This window comes from Primulina huaijiensis, chromosome 5 (genome assembly GCF_012295235.1).
Source record: "Primulina huaijiensis isolate GDHJ02 chromosome 5, ASM1229523v2, whole genome shotgun sequence".
Classification (NCBI taxonomy): Eukaryota; Viridiplantae; Streptophyta; class Magnoliopsida; order Lamiales; family Gesneriaceae; genus Primulina; species Primulina huaijiensis.
Genome location: NC_133310.1, coordinates 15461973 through 15479066, shown reverse-complemented (window position 1 = coordinate 15479066; position 17094 = coordinate 15461973). Strand labels below are relative to the sequence as shown.

Genomic DNA, 17094 nt, shown 5'->3' with positions numbered 1-17094 from the left:
CAACATGCACAACATAATTCATTTATGCAATTAAAACAATTAATTGAAATACATAATGAATTTAATAACTTGTATGTATGTGGTTCGCGTAGACCTTTAAATTTTCGGAGTGTTACATGACGTGTGAGAAAATTGTTTAGTTTGTGAAACTAATATTCATATAACCGACCCCACAAATATATAATTTTGATGTATATCTCATTATCATCGTACATTTTTTTGATGTATATCTCATTATCATCGTACATTTTTCGTTAGTTGTGGGGTCGGTTATATGAACGAAAAATGTACGATGATAATGTGATATACATCAAAATTATATAGATAACTTCTTCAAGAAAACATTTTATTGGTAAATTAAACACTTCACATCAATAGTTATGTATAATAATATATATCTATATTATTATTTATTATTATTATTAAGAATCTCAACAATAAAGATAAATGGCGTTTTGTTCTGGTTTTTTTTTTTCATTTTATAATTTCAAATTGTAGTATAACATTCCTTAATTTTTACAAATATTATATTCTCTATATTTGAATATAAATTAAATTAATTTAAAAAAATAATATATAAATATGACTGAGCGTGAATCGTGTACTAATTATTTGATGAAACAAGAAATCCTTTGATGGTCAAACTTTTCATGCTTTTCCTACAATGAACACGGGTGTATTTCACCCGGAAGATCTAGACCATTCATTAAACATGAGGCCCCACACATGCCCAATGCATGGTGGATATAGGATGTTAAACCGGGTGAAAAAAAAATGTCATTCAATATTTTATATATATGATATTAAATTATCGAAAATTTTATATACTTTATTCAACGTTTTATGTACATGTATGTTAAAATGATATTATTTAGTTATCACATTCTTGAGTTAGCTAAATTGATTAAGTGTGACGTACCGTACTTTTTCTACTTGAAAAATTAAAAATTTTCTTAAATATAAACATCCATACGGTCGTCAACTCATCGTTCATAAAAAATATCTTTGGAATCATGCATTACCAATAAAAATTTTGTTAAAAGAAAAGTTTGTTCGAAACATCTCGCATCAAAACATAAAATCAGAGTAAATTTAATCTTGCATAAAAATATTAAAAATGACGTGGGCGGTCCTCGGGTTTAGCCTCCCGCTCAGTCCAAGCATGCTCCTTGGTCGCCACCTCCTGTCTCCTCGTAGACATCCTCTCCTGCATCGATCAAGTCTAGTGAGTCTAAAGACTCAACACGTATAACTGGAATAGCAAGTAATACATAATAAAACCACATGCAACTTTAAAATAAGACATACATACTTGAAACTTGAACTTGCAAAATGAAGTTGAACATACGTACGTACACAATTAGACGTGCCGTCGACATAAACTTTCTTAACTTGCTTGCATACTTGAACATACATAATTTCATCATTTTTCGTAGAGATATGTTTCAAAGCAAGTGACCCATAACATAACCGCCTGATCAGACTAACCACAGTACTGGGCTGACAGGGACGTATCCACTGCCACATACATGAGATTCCCGTTCATAATTTAACGGGCTGATCGGTCCCCGTTCATAATTTAACGCTTTCCAATCTCGATATAACCCGTTCATAATTTAACGGGCGGATTGGTCCCCGTTCATAATTTAACACTTTCCAATCATAAACGTAATTTGGTCACAAGACATTTGGCATACCTCAAAAACATAAAATATTTTCTTGCACGTCAAACATACTTACTTGGCGTTGAGGGATTAGTTGGACTTCGATCGGGGCCGTTGCTGCACATACTAACATGAATTTACATACTTTACTTGCATAGCTTAGACGTATTGGTCATGATTACTTGCGTATTCATTCAATTCCTTAGGACATTCTAAAATTCCCATGACTCGAATTTGTAAATCGTTGCACTAAACCATGACTTCAAACCTCAAAATAAACATTACATTTTTCCCAAAACAGGTGGTACACGGACCCCGTGCCCAGGTCCGGCTACGGGTCCGTGTAGGTTCGCTAAAGGACCTATCGAAAAGAAGGAGGGACACGGACCCCGTGCTAGGGTCCGTGTAGGGGTCCGGGTAGCTTCGCAAATTTTGACACTGAGAAGAAACAAAGGCACGGACCCCGTGCCCTGGTCCGTGTGCGGGTCCGTGTCAGCACGCAAAAATGGCACCAAGAATAAATCAAAGGCACGGACCCCGTGCCTGGGTCCGTGTACGTGCGCAACTCTGAAACTCACGAAAATTCTGTACACGAAAAGTTCATAATTCGAGACTCGATTATACGGACCACGAACCGACACCACGAGACCATCCTCGGATGCCAAAACATTGACCCAACTCGTACAAACGCCCCAAAGCAACGACGTTTACCTTACGACACATACGACACAAAAATACGGCAATTGATATCAAATCGTTTCCTACGACTTCTAATTAAATCAATTGCTTATTGACATGAAACGAAACCTCAAAAATACTCCTAACATCATTACCAATATACCTATACGCAGCAACGATCACCCGTCGATCCCCAACGAAGCTTGCAACATATACACTTCAAGAACGCCTCAACATCAATATTTTCTGAAAATGCAGTTTGAGTAGTCCCACGAAAAACATCATAACTCACTCAATTTTTATCCAAATAACTCGAATTTTATATCAAATCTAAGGTATCAAAAAGTTCTACATTTTTTTGCATTGAAAGTATTCTCAAAATCCAGACTGAAAAATCGCAGTTTTAAACAGAACAGCAAATTACGAAATTTCAGATCCAAAAATATTTCAAAACGCATTCGATGAATTTTCTGCTCAAACTTCTACGTCACACATATATTTTTACGCATAATAATCAACACAACGCAAAATACGACAAGATCGATGCAGAAATAACAGAATATATGTGCTTTTTTGATGATAAACTCACGATACTGCGATACCGAAGCGGAGATGGTGCGAGAGACGATCCCGGACGACTTGGCTCGATTTTCTTTGTAGAAAACCAACAAAATTCTTGCTGGAAAAATATAGGGGAGAGGGGCGGCTGCACTTGGTGCTTAGAGACCTAGATTTTCTTCTAAAAAGAGATATGAGATGAAATGTGTATGTGTGTGTTGTGTGAAACGTATATAGGTGTGTGTAAAACGTGTAGTGTGTGTGTGTGGCGTGAGTTAGGTAGTGGGGAGGGGATTAGGGATGTTAATTAGGAAAATAAATTGCTTAATTAGCAATTAACAACTAATTAAAAGACTAATCCACCTCTATCTTTAACAAAACATTTAATTAAAAATATAGTGCACATGAAATAAGTTTTTAAAAGTTTTAAACTCTAAAATCACTAAATAATTAATCAAGCTTTTAAAATGCTGAAACTAAATAAATTATTTAAAATGTTCCATCCTTAACCTTAAAATAAAATACCGAGCTTAAAATTGCCAAAAATCGTCGCCGGTCTCTTCCTCGATCCCGCCTCGCATAATCGCCTGAAACATGAAACTCGAGAAAATATTTTAACGTGCATCACATAAACATAAATAATTTAAAATAATACTTTTAAATAAGTCATGCGTGGCTAAAGCTCATTTTTAAATTTGAATAAATGATTTAACAATTTAAACAATGCATGGGATTTACGTGTACTGATTTTGGGCACTACAGTTCCTCCCCCAATTATATAAATTTCGTCCTCGAAATTAAATCTTACCGAACAACTCCGGGTAGCGAAGTCTCATATCTGCCTCTGATTCCCAAGTGGCCTCTTCCACTGATTGGTTTAGCCACCGGACTTTGACTAGCTTAGTCACCTTGTTCCGAAGTCTGCGCTCCTGTATGTCTAGGATTTGGACGGGTATTTCCTCATAAGACAGGTCTGGAGCCAACTGTAACAGCTCGTAGCTCAGAACATGAAAAGAATTAGCTAGGTACTTTCTCAGCATTGAGACGTGGAACACATTGTGTACTCCGGCCAGATTCGGCGGAAGGGCAACACGATACGCTAGTGTCCCAACTCTGTCAAGAATTTCGAAAGGTCCAATAAATCTCAGAATCAGCTTGCCTCTCTTCCCAAATCTCATAACACCCTTCATAGGTGCTATCTTTACAAAAACGTGATCACCTACGGCAAACTCGAGATCTCTCCTCCTTTTGTCAGCATAACTCTTCTGACGGCTCTGGGCGGTCTTCATCCTGTCACGAATCTTGACCACCACATCCGCAGTCTGCTGAACTATCTCTGGACCAAGTTCTGCTCTCTCACCGACTTCATCCCAATGAATCGGTGATCTGCACTTCCTTCCATACAATGCCTCATAGGGAGCCATACCAATGGATGCTTGAAAACTGTTGTTGTATGTAAACTCCACTAGAGGTAGTTTCGATTCCCACGTCCCTTGGAAATCGATCATACATGCTCGCAATAGATCCTCCAAGATCTGAATCACTCGCTCCGACTGGCCATCTGTCTGCGGGTGAAAAGCTGTACTGAATTGCAGCTTCGTCCCCATAGCTGCATGTAGGCTCTTCCAGAATGAAGATGTAAACCTCGGGTCCCTGTCGGACACAATAGTAACTGGGATCCCATGCAATCGAACGATCTCCCTTATATAAAGCTCTGCATACTGCGACATGGAGAAAATCGTCTTCACCGGCAAGAAGTGTGCTGACTTAGTGAGTCGATCCACTATGACCCAAATAGCATTAAAACTTCTAATTGACTTTGGCAACCCAACGACGAAGTCCATAGTGATATTCTCCCATTTCCACTCGGGGATAGGGAGTGGCTTAAGCATTCCTGCTGGCCTCTGATGCTCTGCCTTCACCTGCTGGCAAGTGAGGCATTCAGACACAAATTTGCGGATGTCTCTCTTCATCACTAGCCACCAATACAAGATCTGCAGGTCTTTGTACATCTTGGTACCTCTTGGGTGGATTGAATACGGAGATGCATGTGCCTCTGTTAAGATATCTTCTCTGATCGAATCTACATTAGGCACCCACATTCTTCCCTTGTATCTCACAATACCGTCTGACACTGAGTAGAGCATACTGCCCTTGGCTTCATCTTTCAGTCTCCACTTCTGTAACTGTTCATCTGAAGACTGTCCTTGATGGATACGGTCTAGCAAATCAGACTTGACTGTCATATTAGATAGTCTGGGAGCTCTGCCCTTACGATAAATCTCTAGACCAAATTTCTGAATCTCGGACTGAAGAGGTCTCTGCACTGACAACTGTGCTATGACTGCCACTTTTCTGCTCAGGGCGTCTACCACAACGTTAGCCTTTCCCGGATGGTAGCAAATTTCGCAGTCGTAGTCTTTTACCAGCTCTAACCACCATCTCTGTCTCATATTCAGTTCTTTTTGCGTGAAGAAATACTTGAGACTTTTGTGATCAGTGAAAATCTGACATTTCTCGCCGTACAGGTAGTGTCTCCAAATCTTCAACGCAAACACAACGGCGGCTAACTCCAGGTCATGCGTCGGATAGTTCCTCTCATGCACTTTCAACTGCCTGGAAGCATAGGCTATAACCCGACCCTGCTGCATCAACACTGCACCTAACCCGAGCTTAGATGCATCGGTGTATAGCACAAAATCCCCTTGCCCTGTCGGCATGGCTAACACAAGTGCTGAAATAAGAGCTTGCTTCAAAGTGTCAAAGCTCTTCTGGCATTCGTCACTCCACGCGAATTTAGCATTCTTCTTGGTCAGTGAAGTGAGTGGCACTGCTATCGACGAAAATCCCTGGATGAACTTACGGTAGTAACCGGCTAAACCCAAAAAGCTGCGGATTTCTGATGCATTCTTCGGCTCAACCCAATCTTTAACGGCTGCCACCTTGGCTGGATCCACATCAATTCCACTGCTAGATATTATATGCCCCAAAAACGCTACTTTCTCCAACCAAAATTCACACTTATTGAACTTCGCAAATTGCTTGCTACTCTGCAAAGTCTGCAAAACTGTCTTCAAGTGCTGACTGTGCTCCTCATGACTTTTCGAGTAAATGAGAATGTCGTCGATAAATACTATGACGAAGTGATCAAAGTAAGGCTGAAATACTCGGTTCATGAGGTCCATGAAAATCGATGGAGCATTAGTCAATCCAAATGGCATCACTAAGAACTCGTAATGCCCATATCTAGTCCTGAAGGCCGTTTTGTGAACATCTACATCTTTCACCTTCAGCTGGTGATCCCCTGATCGAAGATCTATCTTAGAGAACACTGTAGCTCCCTGCAATTGGTCGAACAAGTCTTCGATTCTAGGAAGTGGGAATTTGTTCTTGATCGTTACCTTGTTCGATTCTCGGTAATCGATGCATAGCCTCGTACTCCCATCCTTCTTCTTTACAAAAAGCACTGGTGCGCCCCAAGGCGAGCAACTAGGGCGGATAAATTCCTTGTCGAGAAGCTCCTGAATCTGCTGCTTGAGTTCTAACATCTCAGCTGGAGCTAATCGGTACGGTGCCTTAGAGATTGGCACTGTGCCTGACATGAGCTCATTTGCAAACTCCACCTCTCTCTCTGGTGGAAGACCCGTGACATCATCAGGAAAGACGTCTGGGAAGTCTCTGACTACTGGCACCACTGATAAAGACGGAGTAGGTATGTCAGGTGCAGAAATAATGCTGGCCACGAAGGCCTGACACCCCTTGGAAATGAGTCTCCGTGCCTGCATGCAAGAGATTATGCGTGGAAAACTCCTCCATCTGGTTGGTTCAAACAGAAACTGCTCCATGCCCAATGGTCTAACCAAAACTGATCTCTTCTGAAAGTCGATCAAAACTCTTTTCTTTGTCAACCAGTCCATTCCCAAAATAATGTCGAATTCCGGCATCGGCAAGACGATCAAGTCGGCATATACTAGGTGGCCGTGCAATTCCAGATCAATGTCTCTGACCACACTAGTAGCTGACAGCTCTTCCCCTGATGGGACAGTTACTGAATAATTCACATCGAGTCATATGGACTTGATGTCCAAGTGACTAGCGAATGTCTCTAATATGAATGAGTGGGTGGCTCCTGAATCTATCAAGGCCTGAGTGGCTATTCTCTTAATGAAAATATTTCCTGAGAGACGTTAGCACACGAAAAACTTACCTTCCCAAAAATTCTAACATTAACCTCAAACATAGCAGAAAATTACTATCCCAAATCACTCAAAATATTACTAGCACCTTAAAAATCCCAAATAAAATCCACATGCAAGGCAAAATAATACTGAACTGGGGTAGAAAAGTTTACCGGTCAGCAAAGTCGTGTCTGGATTCGCCTCCTGTGCGTGCATGGCGAATACTCTGCCCTGAGTCGGCTGCTTCCACTGTGGGCACTCCTTTAGCATGTGGTCACTGGCTCCACACTTGAAGCACTTGCCTGATCCATATAAGCATTGCCCTGGATGCTGGCGGTTGCACTTAGGACATACAGGGAAATTTCCGGGCTTCTGAGGTGCTCCCTGCTGCTAAATTGGACCCTTGCCCTTCGGCGGTCCCTGATAAGGTTTCTTCCCTGGTGGCCCTTGGTACGGCCTCTTGTGCTGGGGTCGCTGATGCTGATGTTGCGTCTGTTGGTGCGGTGGTGCCTGGTAAGGCCTCTTGCCCAACCTGTCAGCATCAATATCCCGCTGGTCTTGTTCTGCCGCCAAAGCCCTAGATACTGCGACTGCATAAGAAGTGGGGCCAGCTACCCTTACATCACGGCGCAAGATTGGCCGCAATCCATCCAAGAAATGTCTCAGCTTTGCCTGGACATCATTCGAAATGAGGGGTACGAAGTAACACCCCCTCTCAAACCTCCTAACAAACTCTGCAACACTGCTGTCTCCTTGTCCCAGCGTCATAAATTCCCTAGTCAGTCTGGATCGTACTTACTCAGTGAAGTACTTGGCGAAGAACACTTCCTTGAATCCAGCCCAAGACAAGGTCTGCAAGTTAACTGCCACCGACGCACTCTCCCACCATAGTCTAGCGTCCCCTGACAGAACGAACGTGGCACACCTGACCCTATCAGCATCGGTCAGTTCCATAAAATGACAGATTACCTCGATGGACTTAATCCATCCTTCCGCTATCATCGGGTCAGTGGTACCCGAGAACTCTTTTGGACTCATCCTTCTGAACCTCTCGTAGACAGCCTCAGGCCTGGGCCTCTCCCCTGCACCCACTGCTGCAGCCTGGTTCCCCGCAAACTGCGCGAAGAACTGCGTCATACCTGCAAGCATCTACGCCTGCATATCCGGAGGTGGACGAGGAGGAGTGCCCCTCTCCTCATCGCGATGCTCTCTGTTCTCATCCCTAACTTCCCGGTTAATCAGACGTCTGGGAGGTATACTGTTCCAACAATTTACCCAACACGTAAACCCAATATGCATGAACATGATACTAATAGTATAAGATGCACGTAATTTGAATTAAAAACATGGACATGCTGAAATCATGATTCAATGCTTACTACATACATAATGCAAAACTTTAAAACTTACAGACTTGATGTGTGACTTCGTGAACTTCTTGCGACTGGCAGTACGCGTAACCCTTTACAAGAACACCGCTCTGATACCAACTGTGACGTGCCGTACTTTTTCTACTTAAAATTTGCGGAAGAATTAAAAATTTTCTTAAATATAAACATCCATACGGTCGTCAACTCATCGTTCATAAAAAATATCTTTGGAATCATCCATCACCAATAAAAATTTTGTTAAAAGAAAAGCTTGTTCGAAACATCTCGCATCAAAACATAAAATCAGAGTAAATTTAAACTTGCATAAAAATATTAAAAATGACGTGGGCGGTCCTCGGGTTTAGCCTCCCGCTCAGTCCAAGCCTGCTCCTTGGTCGCCAGCTCCTGTCTCCTCATAGACATCCTCTCCTGCATCGATCAAGTCTAGTGAGTCTAAAGACTCAACACATATAAACTGGAATAGCATGTAATACATAATAAAACCACATGCAACTTTAAAATAGGACATACATACTTGAAACTTGAACTTGCAAAATGAACTTGAACATACGTACGTACATAATTAGACGTGCCGTCGACATAAACTTTCTTCACATGCTTGCATACTTGAACATACATAACTTCATCATTTTTCGTAGAGATATGTTTCAAAGCAAGTGACCCATAACATAACCGCCTGATCAGACTAACCACAGTACTGGGCTGACAGGGACGTATCCACTGCCACATACATGAGATCCCCGTTCATAATTTAACGGGCTGATTGGTCCCGTTCATAATTTAACGCTTTCCAATCTCGATCTAACCCGTTCATAATTTAACGGGCGGATTGGTCCCCGTTCATAATTTAACGCTTTCCAATCCTAAACGTAATTTGGTCACAAGACATTTAGCATACCTCAAAAACTTAAAATATTTTCTTGCACGTCAAACATACTTACTTGGCTTTGAGGGATTAGTTGGACTTCGATCGGGGCCGTTGGTGCACATACTAACATGAATTTACATACTTAACTTGCATAGCTTAGACGTATTTGTCATGCTTACTTGCGTGTTCATTCAATTCCTTAGGACATTCTAAATTTCCCATGACTCGACTTTGTAAATCGTTGCACTAAACGATGACGTCAAACCTCGAAATAAACATTACATTTTTCCCAAAACAGGTGGTACACGGACCCAGTGCCCAGGTCCGACTACGGGTCCGTGTAGGTTCGCTAAAGGACCTATCGAAAAGAAGGAGGGACACGGACCCCGTGCTAGGGTCCGCGTAGGGGTCCGGGTAGCTTCGCAAATTTTGACACCGAGAAGAAACAAAGGCACGGACCCCATGCCCTGGTGCGTGTGGGGGTCCGTGTAGGCACGCAAAAATGGCACCAAGAAGAAATCAAAGGCACGGACCCCGTGCCTGGGTCCGTGTTCGGGTCCGTGTACGTGCGCAACTCTGAAACTCACGAAAATTCTGTACACGAAAAGTTCATAATTCTAGATTCGATTATACGGACCACGAACCGACACCACGAGACCATCCTAGGATGCCAAAACATTGACCCAACTCGTGCAAACGCTCCAAAGCAACGACGTTCACCCTACGACACATACGACACAAAAATTCGGCAATTGACATCAAATCGTGTCCTACGACTTTTAATTAAATCAATTGCCTATTGACAAGAAACGAAACCTCAAAAATACTCCTAACATCATTACCAATATACCTATACGCAGCAACGATGACCCGTCGATCCCCAACGAAGCCTGTAACATATACACTTCAAGAACGCCTCAACATCAATATTTTCTGAAAATGCAGTTTGAGCAGTCCCACGAAAAACATTATAACTCACTCAATTTTTATCCAAATAACTCGAATTTTATATCAAATCGAATGTATCAAAAAGTTCTACATTTTTTTGTATTGAAAGTATTCTCAAAATCCAGACTGAAAAATCGCAGTTTTCAACAGAACAGCAAATTAAGAAATTTCAGATCCAAAAATATTTCAAAACGCATTCGATGAATTTTCTGCTCAAACTTCTACGTCACACATATATTTTTACACATAATAATCAACACAACGCATAATACGACAAGATCAATGCAGAAATAACAGAATATACGTGCCTTTTTGATGATAAACTCACGATACTGCGATACCGAAGCGGAGATAGTGCGAGAGACGATCCCGGACGACTTGGCTCGATTTTCTTTGAAGAAAACCAACAAAATTCTTGCTGGAAAAATATAGGAGAGAGGGGCGGCTGCACTTAGTGCTTAGAACCCTAGATTTTCTTCTAAAAAGAGATATGAGATGAAATGTGTATGTGTGTGTTGTGTGAAACGTATATAGGTGTGTGTAAAACGTGTAGTGTGTGTGTGTGGCGTGAGTTGGGTAGTGGGGAGGGGATTAGGGATGTTAATTAGGAAAATAAATTGCTTAATTCGCAATTAACAACTAATTAAAAGACTAATTCACCTCTATCTTTAACAAAACATTTAATTAAAAATATAGTGCACATGAAATAAATCTTTAAAAGTTTTAAACTCTAAAATCACTAAATAATTAATCAAGCTTTTAAAATGCTAAAACTAAATAAATTATTTAAAATGTTTCATCCTTAACTTTAAAATAAAATACCAAGCTTAAAATTGCCAAAAATCGTCGCCGGTCTCTTCCTCGATCCCGCCTCGAATAATCGCCTGAAACATGAAACATGAGAAAATATTTTAACGTGCATCACATAAACATAAATAATTTAAAATAATACTTTTAAATAAGTCATGCATGGCTAAAGCTCATTTTTTAATTTGAATAAATGATTTAACAATTTAAACAATACATGGGATTTACGTGTACTGATTTTGGGCACTACATTAAGTGTTTGAAATTCGAGGTAAAAATTCCATGTTCAAATACTACAAAAGTTTTATTGTCTTAAGCGTATCTACATTCTTCTACTGATTTTTCTAGTGAATATGGTTTGTAAACTACTATGGACTCACCTAATACACACTCAAAAGTAATGACTCGCGGGTTGTTATTAAAAAAAAATTTAGGTAATTTTTTAAATATATATTCACCATTCAAAAATTATATAATTTTAGAACCGTAATTAAGAGGCCTCTGGTTAGTATACATCATTGTCTGGTTCCAACTTTTTATTTAGTGCACTTGCGTGAAATGGAACTTTACTTGAAACACAAATTTTGCTCTTCACATTAAATGAGGACTCACAAATGGAAACCTTATGCCTTTTTCAAGTGACTCTGATGTAGAACGTAAACTGATAATTGCCTTTTTCTCTTCCATATTGTTTCGGGCGAAAAAATATTACAATTATTTTGTTTGTGACGTAAAAAAAATTACATTATAAATTTTTACGAGTTTTTGTCTTTAGAATTAATTTATCATTAAATATTAACTGAAAAAACACGTAAAAACTAATGGAAAAGACCACATGAAGTTCATGTGCCCAATATTTTGTATATTAAGTACTTCAACATTTCTGGTAGGATCGAAAATAGAGTTGAGAGACATAGATAAACTCTTTTTTTAAAAAAATTTGAAACTTTAATTGACCTTAGCAGCAGTTAGTTTTTAATCATGTTACTGAACCGACCAGATGTAGCTAGACTAGGAGTGTAAATGAATAGAATCGAGTAAAATATTAGTAAAAATTTAATACTCGAATTAAGTATATTCGAGTTAGAGCTCGATTCAAAGCTTGATTTTTTTTTAAATTCATTGGCATGTATCCAAATATGAGAGTAAATGGTTTATGAAAAGTTGATACATGATAGATAAAAGTATGCGCATATCATTGTCTTACTATGAAACATTATTGGATAAATAGATATGTCAGATGATGTGCATTGATTGATAAGTGAACTTTTGAAATGTCGGATTGGTAAAAAAAACATGAAATATTATAATTATATAAAAGAGAGTCAATGGTAAAAGTTTGCATGCCAAAACATCCAATATGTAGACAATTTAACCATGTACACAAAATCTATCATTGATTAAATCATGGCCTGCACACTATAAGGATTAAGCCTAAAGCCTAGGATCCAAACTGAACCGATCGAATCATCTTTCAAACGGACTGAACCGATTAAACTAAAAAATATTAAGTAATATCTATATTGTGTGAAAACAGAAACAGTCAAACCAATAAGATTAGTTGAACCGGAACATATATACACATAATTTGTTCCCATCGAATTCCAATGATTTTATTATTTGGTTTGAAAATGAACTAACCGAAATCAAATACAACAAATAGACAAATTCAATCTACATAAAATTTCAAAGAAAACTAAACCCAATTTTGTAATACAGAGAGAATAATTCTCCATATATTTATTGAAGTAACAAGGTTCTGTCAAATGTCAAAGTACATGAGCGAACTGAATACAAGAAGCCGAAGATGAGAACCTTAATCTAAAGGCACCGTATGGAATATATACATACCCCATCATCAATGGCCTATATATCAATTCTATGACCCACAAGAAATCTATGTTTTCTCTTCTTTCCTCTATTCACAGGCAAAAGTAAAACATTGAAGTGAAATGACGACAGTAATGCCATGTGAGGATGTAGAAAACACGGCCTTGTTATCATCATTATATGGATGATGCCTTGAACTTGTTCGATCGGGCTGGCTGGTGCCGTTTGCTACGGTGGTGATGGGCTCCTCCGAAAGTCACGGGGTCGAAGCCCCTGAGCTGCTCAGCCTCCTTGGGCTCAATTGGACACTCGGAGAGAGGGAGTTTGTATCGTGACCGGTCGTAGCAATACGAGTATTGGATGTACTTTTTCCTGAAGTTCTGCATTTTAACTCTCTGGTGCCGCGGGAGACCGGTAGGGATCATTTTGTGCTCCGGAGCAGCATCACATTTGGACAGTTGGAGTGGATCAACGGCACAACCAAGGAGGACGAAATCAGAGAACTCAGCAATATAAGGGGCATACTTGTAACTTACTTTGTACTTGCCTCCATTTGTGGCCCAACTGGACCCATCCCATATTGTTGCATACAAAGACATTGGCTTGGAGGGGAAGTCCCCACCCATTTCCCGTGTCCTCTTGATCTCTCTGATAGGGACATTATCGACATAAAAGCTGCAAAAACGAACAAAAGCGTCATCAAGATTTGGATTAATGTATCACCAAATATACATACTTATGGACCAGCTTCGTGTGTACAATATCGCCCATGGTTCTTGTTTGACATGAAAAAAGAAAAAATGGAAGTGAATAAAGCAATCAAAGTCTTCTAATTGATGCAGATAGGAAAGTTGAATTTTTTAAAGTGAAAACAGAGAAGAGTTGACACAACAACAATTTGTCTCAGTTGAAGAATCTGTACTTCAAAAGGTCTTGGTAATGTGCAAAAAAGACGAGTAGTTCTTTAAGTTGACAAAGTTGCAATGAAACCAGCTGTGAGTTTCAGACGATCATCATACAATTCCTTTACTTAAATGAAGTTTCAGATACTTTGTTCATGAGCTTAATCATTGGTTAAATGAACCAAAAACAGCAGAGAATTTTGAGAAATTTATGTACATTAAAATGAATCCAACCAATGAATCAAAAATGGTTCCAAAATAACCAAAAGAATTGAAAATACAATGTCATTTCAGTCACATCAAGATTAAAGAAAGTTTATAAGTGAACATATGATGAGATGAGATGAGATGAGATGAGATGAGATGAGATGAGATGAACAGAGAATGCCCAGCAAAACATATGTAATTCTAGAAACTGGAAAAAATGGTTGCACCATGACCGGAGACCTAACGACAGAAAATTTTCAAAGGGAAAACAGAATTGTGTTAAAACATGGAAACAAATAGCTTAAAATTATTTTGTAGTATGGGAAAAAATAAAACAATTGTTCACCCACGTTCACCCACACTATCAGATTCTCAGTCCAAAGGATACTGTACTGGTGGAATTCTTCAGAGGGATCAAACCAAAGGCCATATCTTTCCTCTCTACCTTTACTTGTGCTTTCATTTCCATATATATTGGTCTGAATTCTCCAATCTTTTCCCCTTATGTTCCCCAGGAACTCAAAGTCTATTTCATCATGGTTCTTCTCAAACAAGTCACCATTCGACATCTATCATCACAAGTTTCAGACAATTAATATTTTCTTTTTGAGAAATCCCACTTCAGTATAATCGAATTTAATCAAAAATTACAGAAAACATTAATTACATTTTTTAAAATTAAAATTCAACTTTTAATCACTAGAATCTATAGAGCCTTTCATCTGTATTTTAAAGTGAGAAACAATTCACCATTTGACGTGCAGTCACAAGTTTGAGATAACTGCCTTTTTCTTTTGGACAAATCCAACCTCACCGTAATCAAATTTAACCAAGAATTAAAAGAGAACATAAATTACAAGACATAAAATCAAGGATACAACTTTTCTTCATAAGAAATTATAGAGGTTGTCACCAGTCTTTTTAAATGATGAACAAGTGTTTTTTTATAACAAAGCTCAAGGCATTTGGACTCGATCGAAACTGTTACAAGCCATGTTGGAATACCAAAATGTTTTTATAAATAAAGCAGAAAATAAATTTTAATAGAAATAGAATAAAACAAAACGATGATAAATAATCAGAAAATACTCACATAAAATGCAACAACAACTCCAGCAGTGTAATCTGCAGGAAGCTTAATAGAAGCACTGAAATATCCATGATGGTAAAGGTCCTGCGACACAAATCCAGACCCTACGCGCACAAACCACTAATCAATACACAAAACATGGCTTAGAACACACAAAAAAAAAACAGTGATGAAAAAGGACCTGTTCTCTCATCCAGAGAGATATGAACAGATTTTCCATCTTTAAGAACCATTAGATTGCCATCTCCAAAGAGATGCGAGTACCCTTCATCGAACGACACTATCGGGAGATTTCTCGACGACCCACTGACGGAAAACATGTGAAGTGAGGATAAAAACACGAAGGTGACGATAATATTCATATGGGAAATCATGGTTCCTCCCATCAATTTACTTTACCCACGATTACAGAAAAATATTTAACAAAAAAAAAAAAGGAATCTTTTGCTTGGCTGTTATGAATCAATTCTTTTGGAAACAGGTTATTTTTTACGTGAGCAATTCCTGTGTTGTGTGTATGAAATTAGAGCGAGAGAGGAGACAAGGAGACGGAGTAAATGAGCAAAAGAGAAAGGGAGAGGGATGATTTTATTGGGTGGAGAGAGTGAGTGAGGTGTGTGTGTGTGTGTGTGAGCTGTTCTCAACATACTCAAAATCTTTTTAGGAAGGTGGTGGTGGTGTGTGTTGATTTTACTACCATATTTTAGTAGTAAAACTTATAAAATTAGGTCTCACGAACACGACATAGTAATTAAATATTTGAATGATAATGTGAAAATCAGTGAGAAACAATAAATTGATTTTACTAAAATTAATATTCTATTATTTATAAGATTAAAACTCTGGAATAAATTTCGGAACACAAAAACTCTTATTAGATTATCTCACATGTCATTTTATTAGACGAATCTCTAACCCGATCGGTCAAATGAAAAATATTTTTATGTCAAAATTATTATTTTTCCTTATATATATAGATATGTGATGTCTTCATTACTCATTTTGGAAATTTCCATTGTTATTCTCTGTCTATTTCATTTATTTTATGGAAGGCAAAAACTTGTGTGAGACGGTCTCACGGGTCGTATTTTGTGACACGGATCTCTTATTCGGGTCATCCATGAAAAAATATTACTTTTATGATAAGAATATTACTTTTTATTATGAATATCGGTAGGGTTGACCGGTATCACAGATAAAGATTCGTGAGACCGTCTAACAAGAGTCCTTGTCTTTACGGAATGGGAAATATTATATTATTTATTTATTCTAATGATATGTTTTATTTACCAAAATCATGCTTTTGTTAATTTGAATTTGCACATATTTAATGCAAGCTTATTTGATGATATTATTAATATTCTTCTTTTTAAAGTGTATAGCTTCTCTATCTTTCCTAATGTAATACATATACATACTTTTAATTAATTTAATCACTATTTAAAATTTAAACATAGCATATATAAAAATTATTTAGCCCCCTTTATATATATTTAAGTACATACGGAGGATAATTTTGTAAAACGAAACATGCCGTTGGTCCATTGACCATAATTTTCTCGAAGTTTTATATTTTTAACTAATTTTACAATTTAGATACATTTTTGTTCTTAATCAAACAAATTATCTGTTTGTGGAAATAAATTCTTGAAATTACTGTAATTTTCATCATTCATATTTTTTAAACAACTTTGTCATTTATATTATCAAAATTACTATTTAGTCTCGTATCTTTAAATTTTTTACAATTTTAGTCTTTTGGTGTTGATGTTTTGTGGAGAATAAATTCTTGAAAATATTATAATTTGATTCCTTCAATTTTTTTTACAGTTTTAGTCATCTTTGTTGTCAAGATTGAATCTTAGTCACGTATTTTTTTTCTTCTTCTTTTTCATAGATTTAGTCTTTTTTATCAAAAAATTTGATGCGACACTTCACAATTGAACAATACACTACACGCATGAATGTTACAT

The 17094-nt window shown here is 38.1% G+C and overlaps 1 protein-coding gene across 1 annotated transcript; it reads right to left on the bottom strand.

Moving 5' to 3' along the window:
* Positions 1 to 12835: 12835 nt before the first annotated feature.
* On the bottom strand, positions 12836 to 15767 carry LOC140976673 (probable xyloglucan endotransglucosylase/hydrolase protein 28). Its single transcript, XM_073440926.1, has 4 exons — positions 15303 to 15767; positions 15125 to 15225; positions 14392 to 14600; positions 12836 to 13597 (listed from the first exon to the last, which is right to left on the bottom strand). Exons 1-4 carry the CDS (start codon positions 15505 to 15507, stop codon positions 13099 to 13101), a joined length of 1014 nt encoding a protein of 337 aa, XP_073297027.1. The 5' UTR covers positions 15508 to 15767; the 3' UTR covers positions 12836 to 13098.
* Between the last annotated feature and the right edge of the window lie 1327 nt (positions 15768 to 17094).

What these genes read in the sequence shown, in the direction of transcription:
- LOC140976673 (XM_073440926.1), bottom strand. Translation starts at nt 15,507, where the DNA reads ATGGGAGGAACCATGATTTCCCATATGAATATTATCGTCACCTTCGTG. An exon ending in CTCTCTGGATGAGAGAACAG is followed by an intron (nt 15,226 to 15,302) that starts GTCCTTTTTCAT and finishes TTGTGCGCGTAG; the next exon opens with GGTCTGGATTTGTGTCGCAG. An exon ending in GAGTTGTTGTTGCATTTTAT is followed by an intron (nt 14,601 to 15,124) that starts GTGAGTATTTTC and finishes TTGTGATGATAG; the next exon opens with ATGTCGAATGGTGACTTGTT.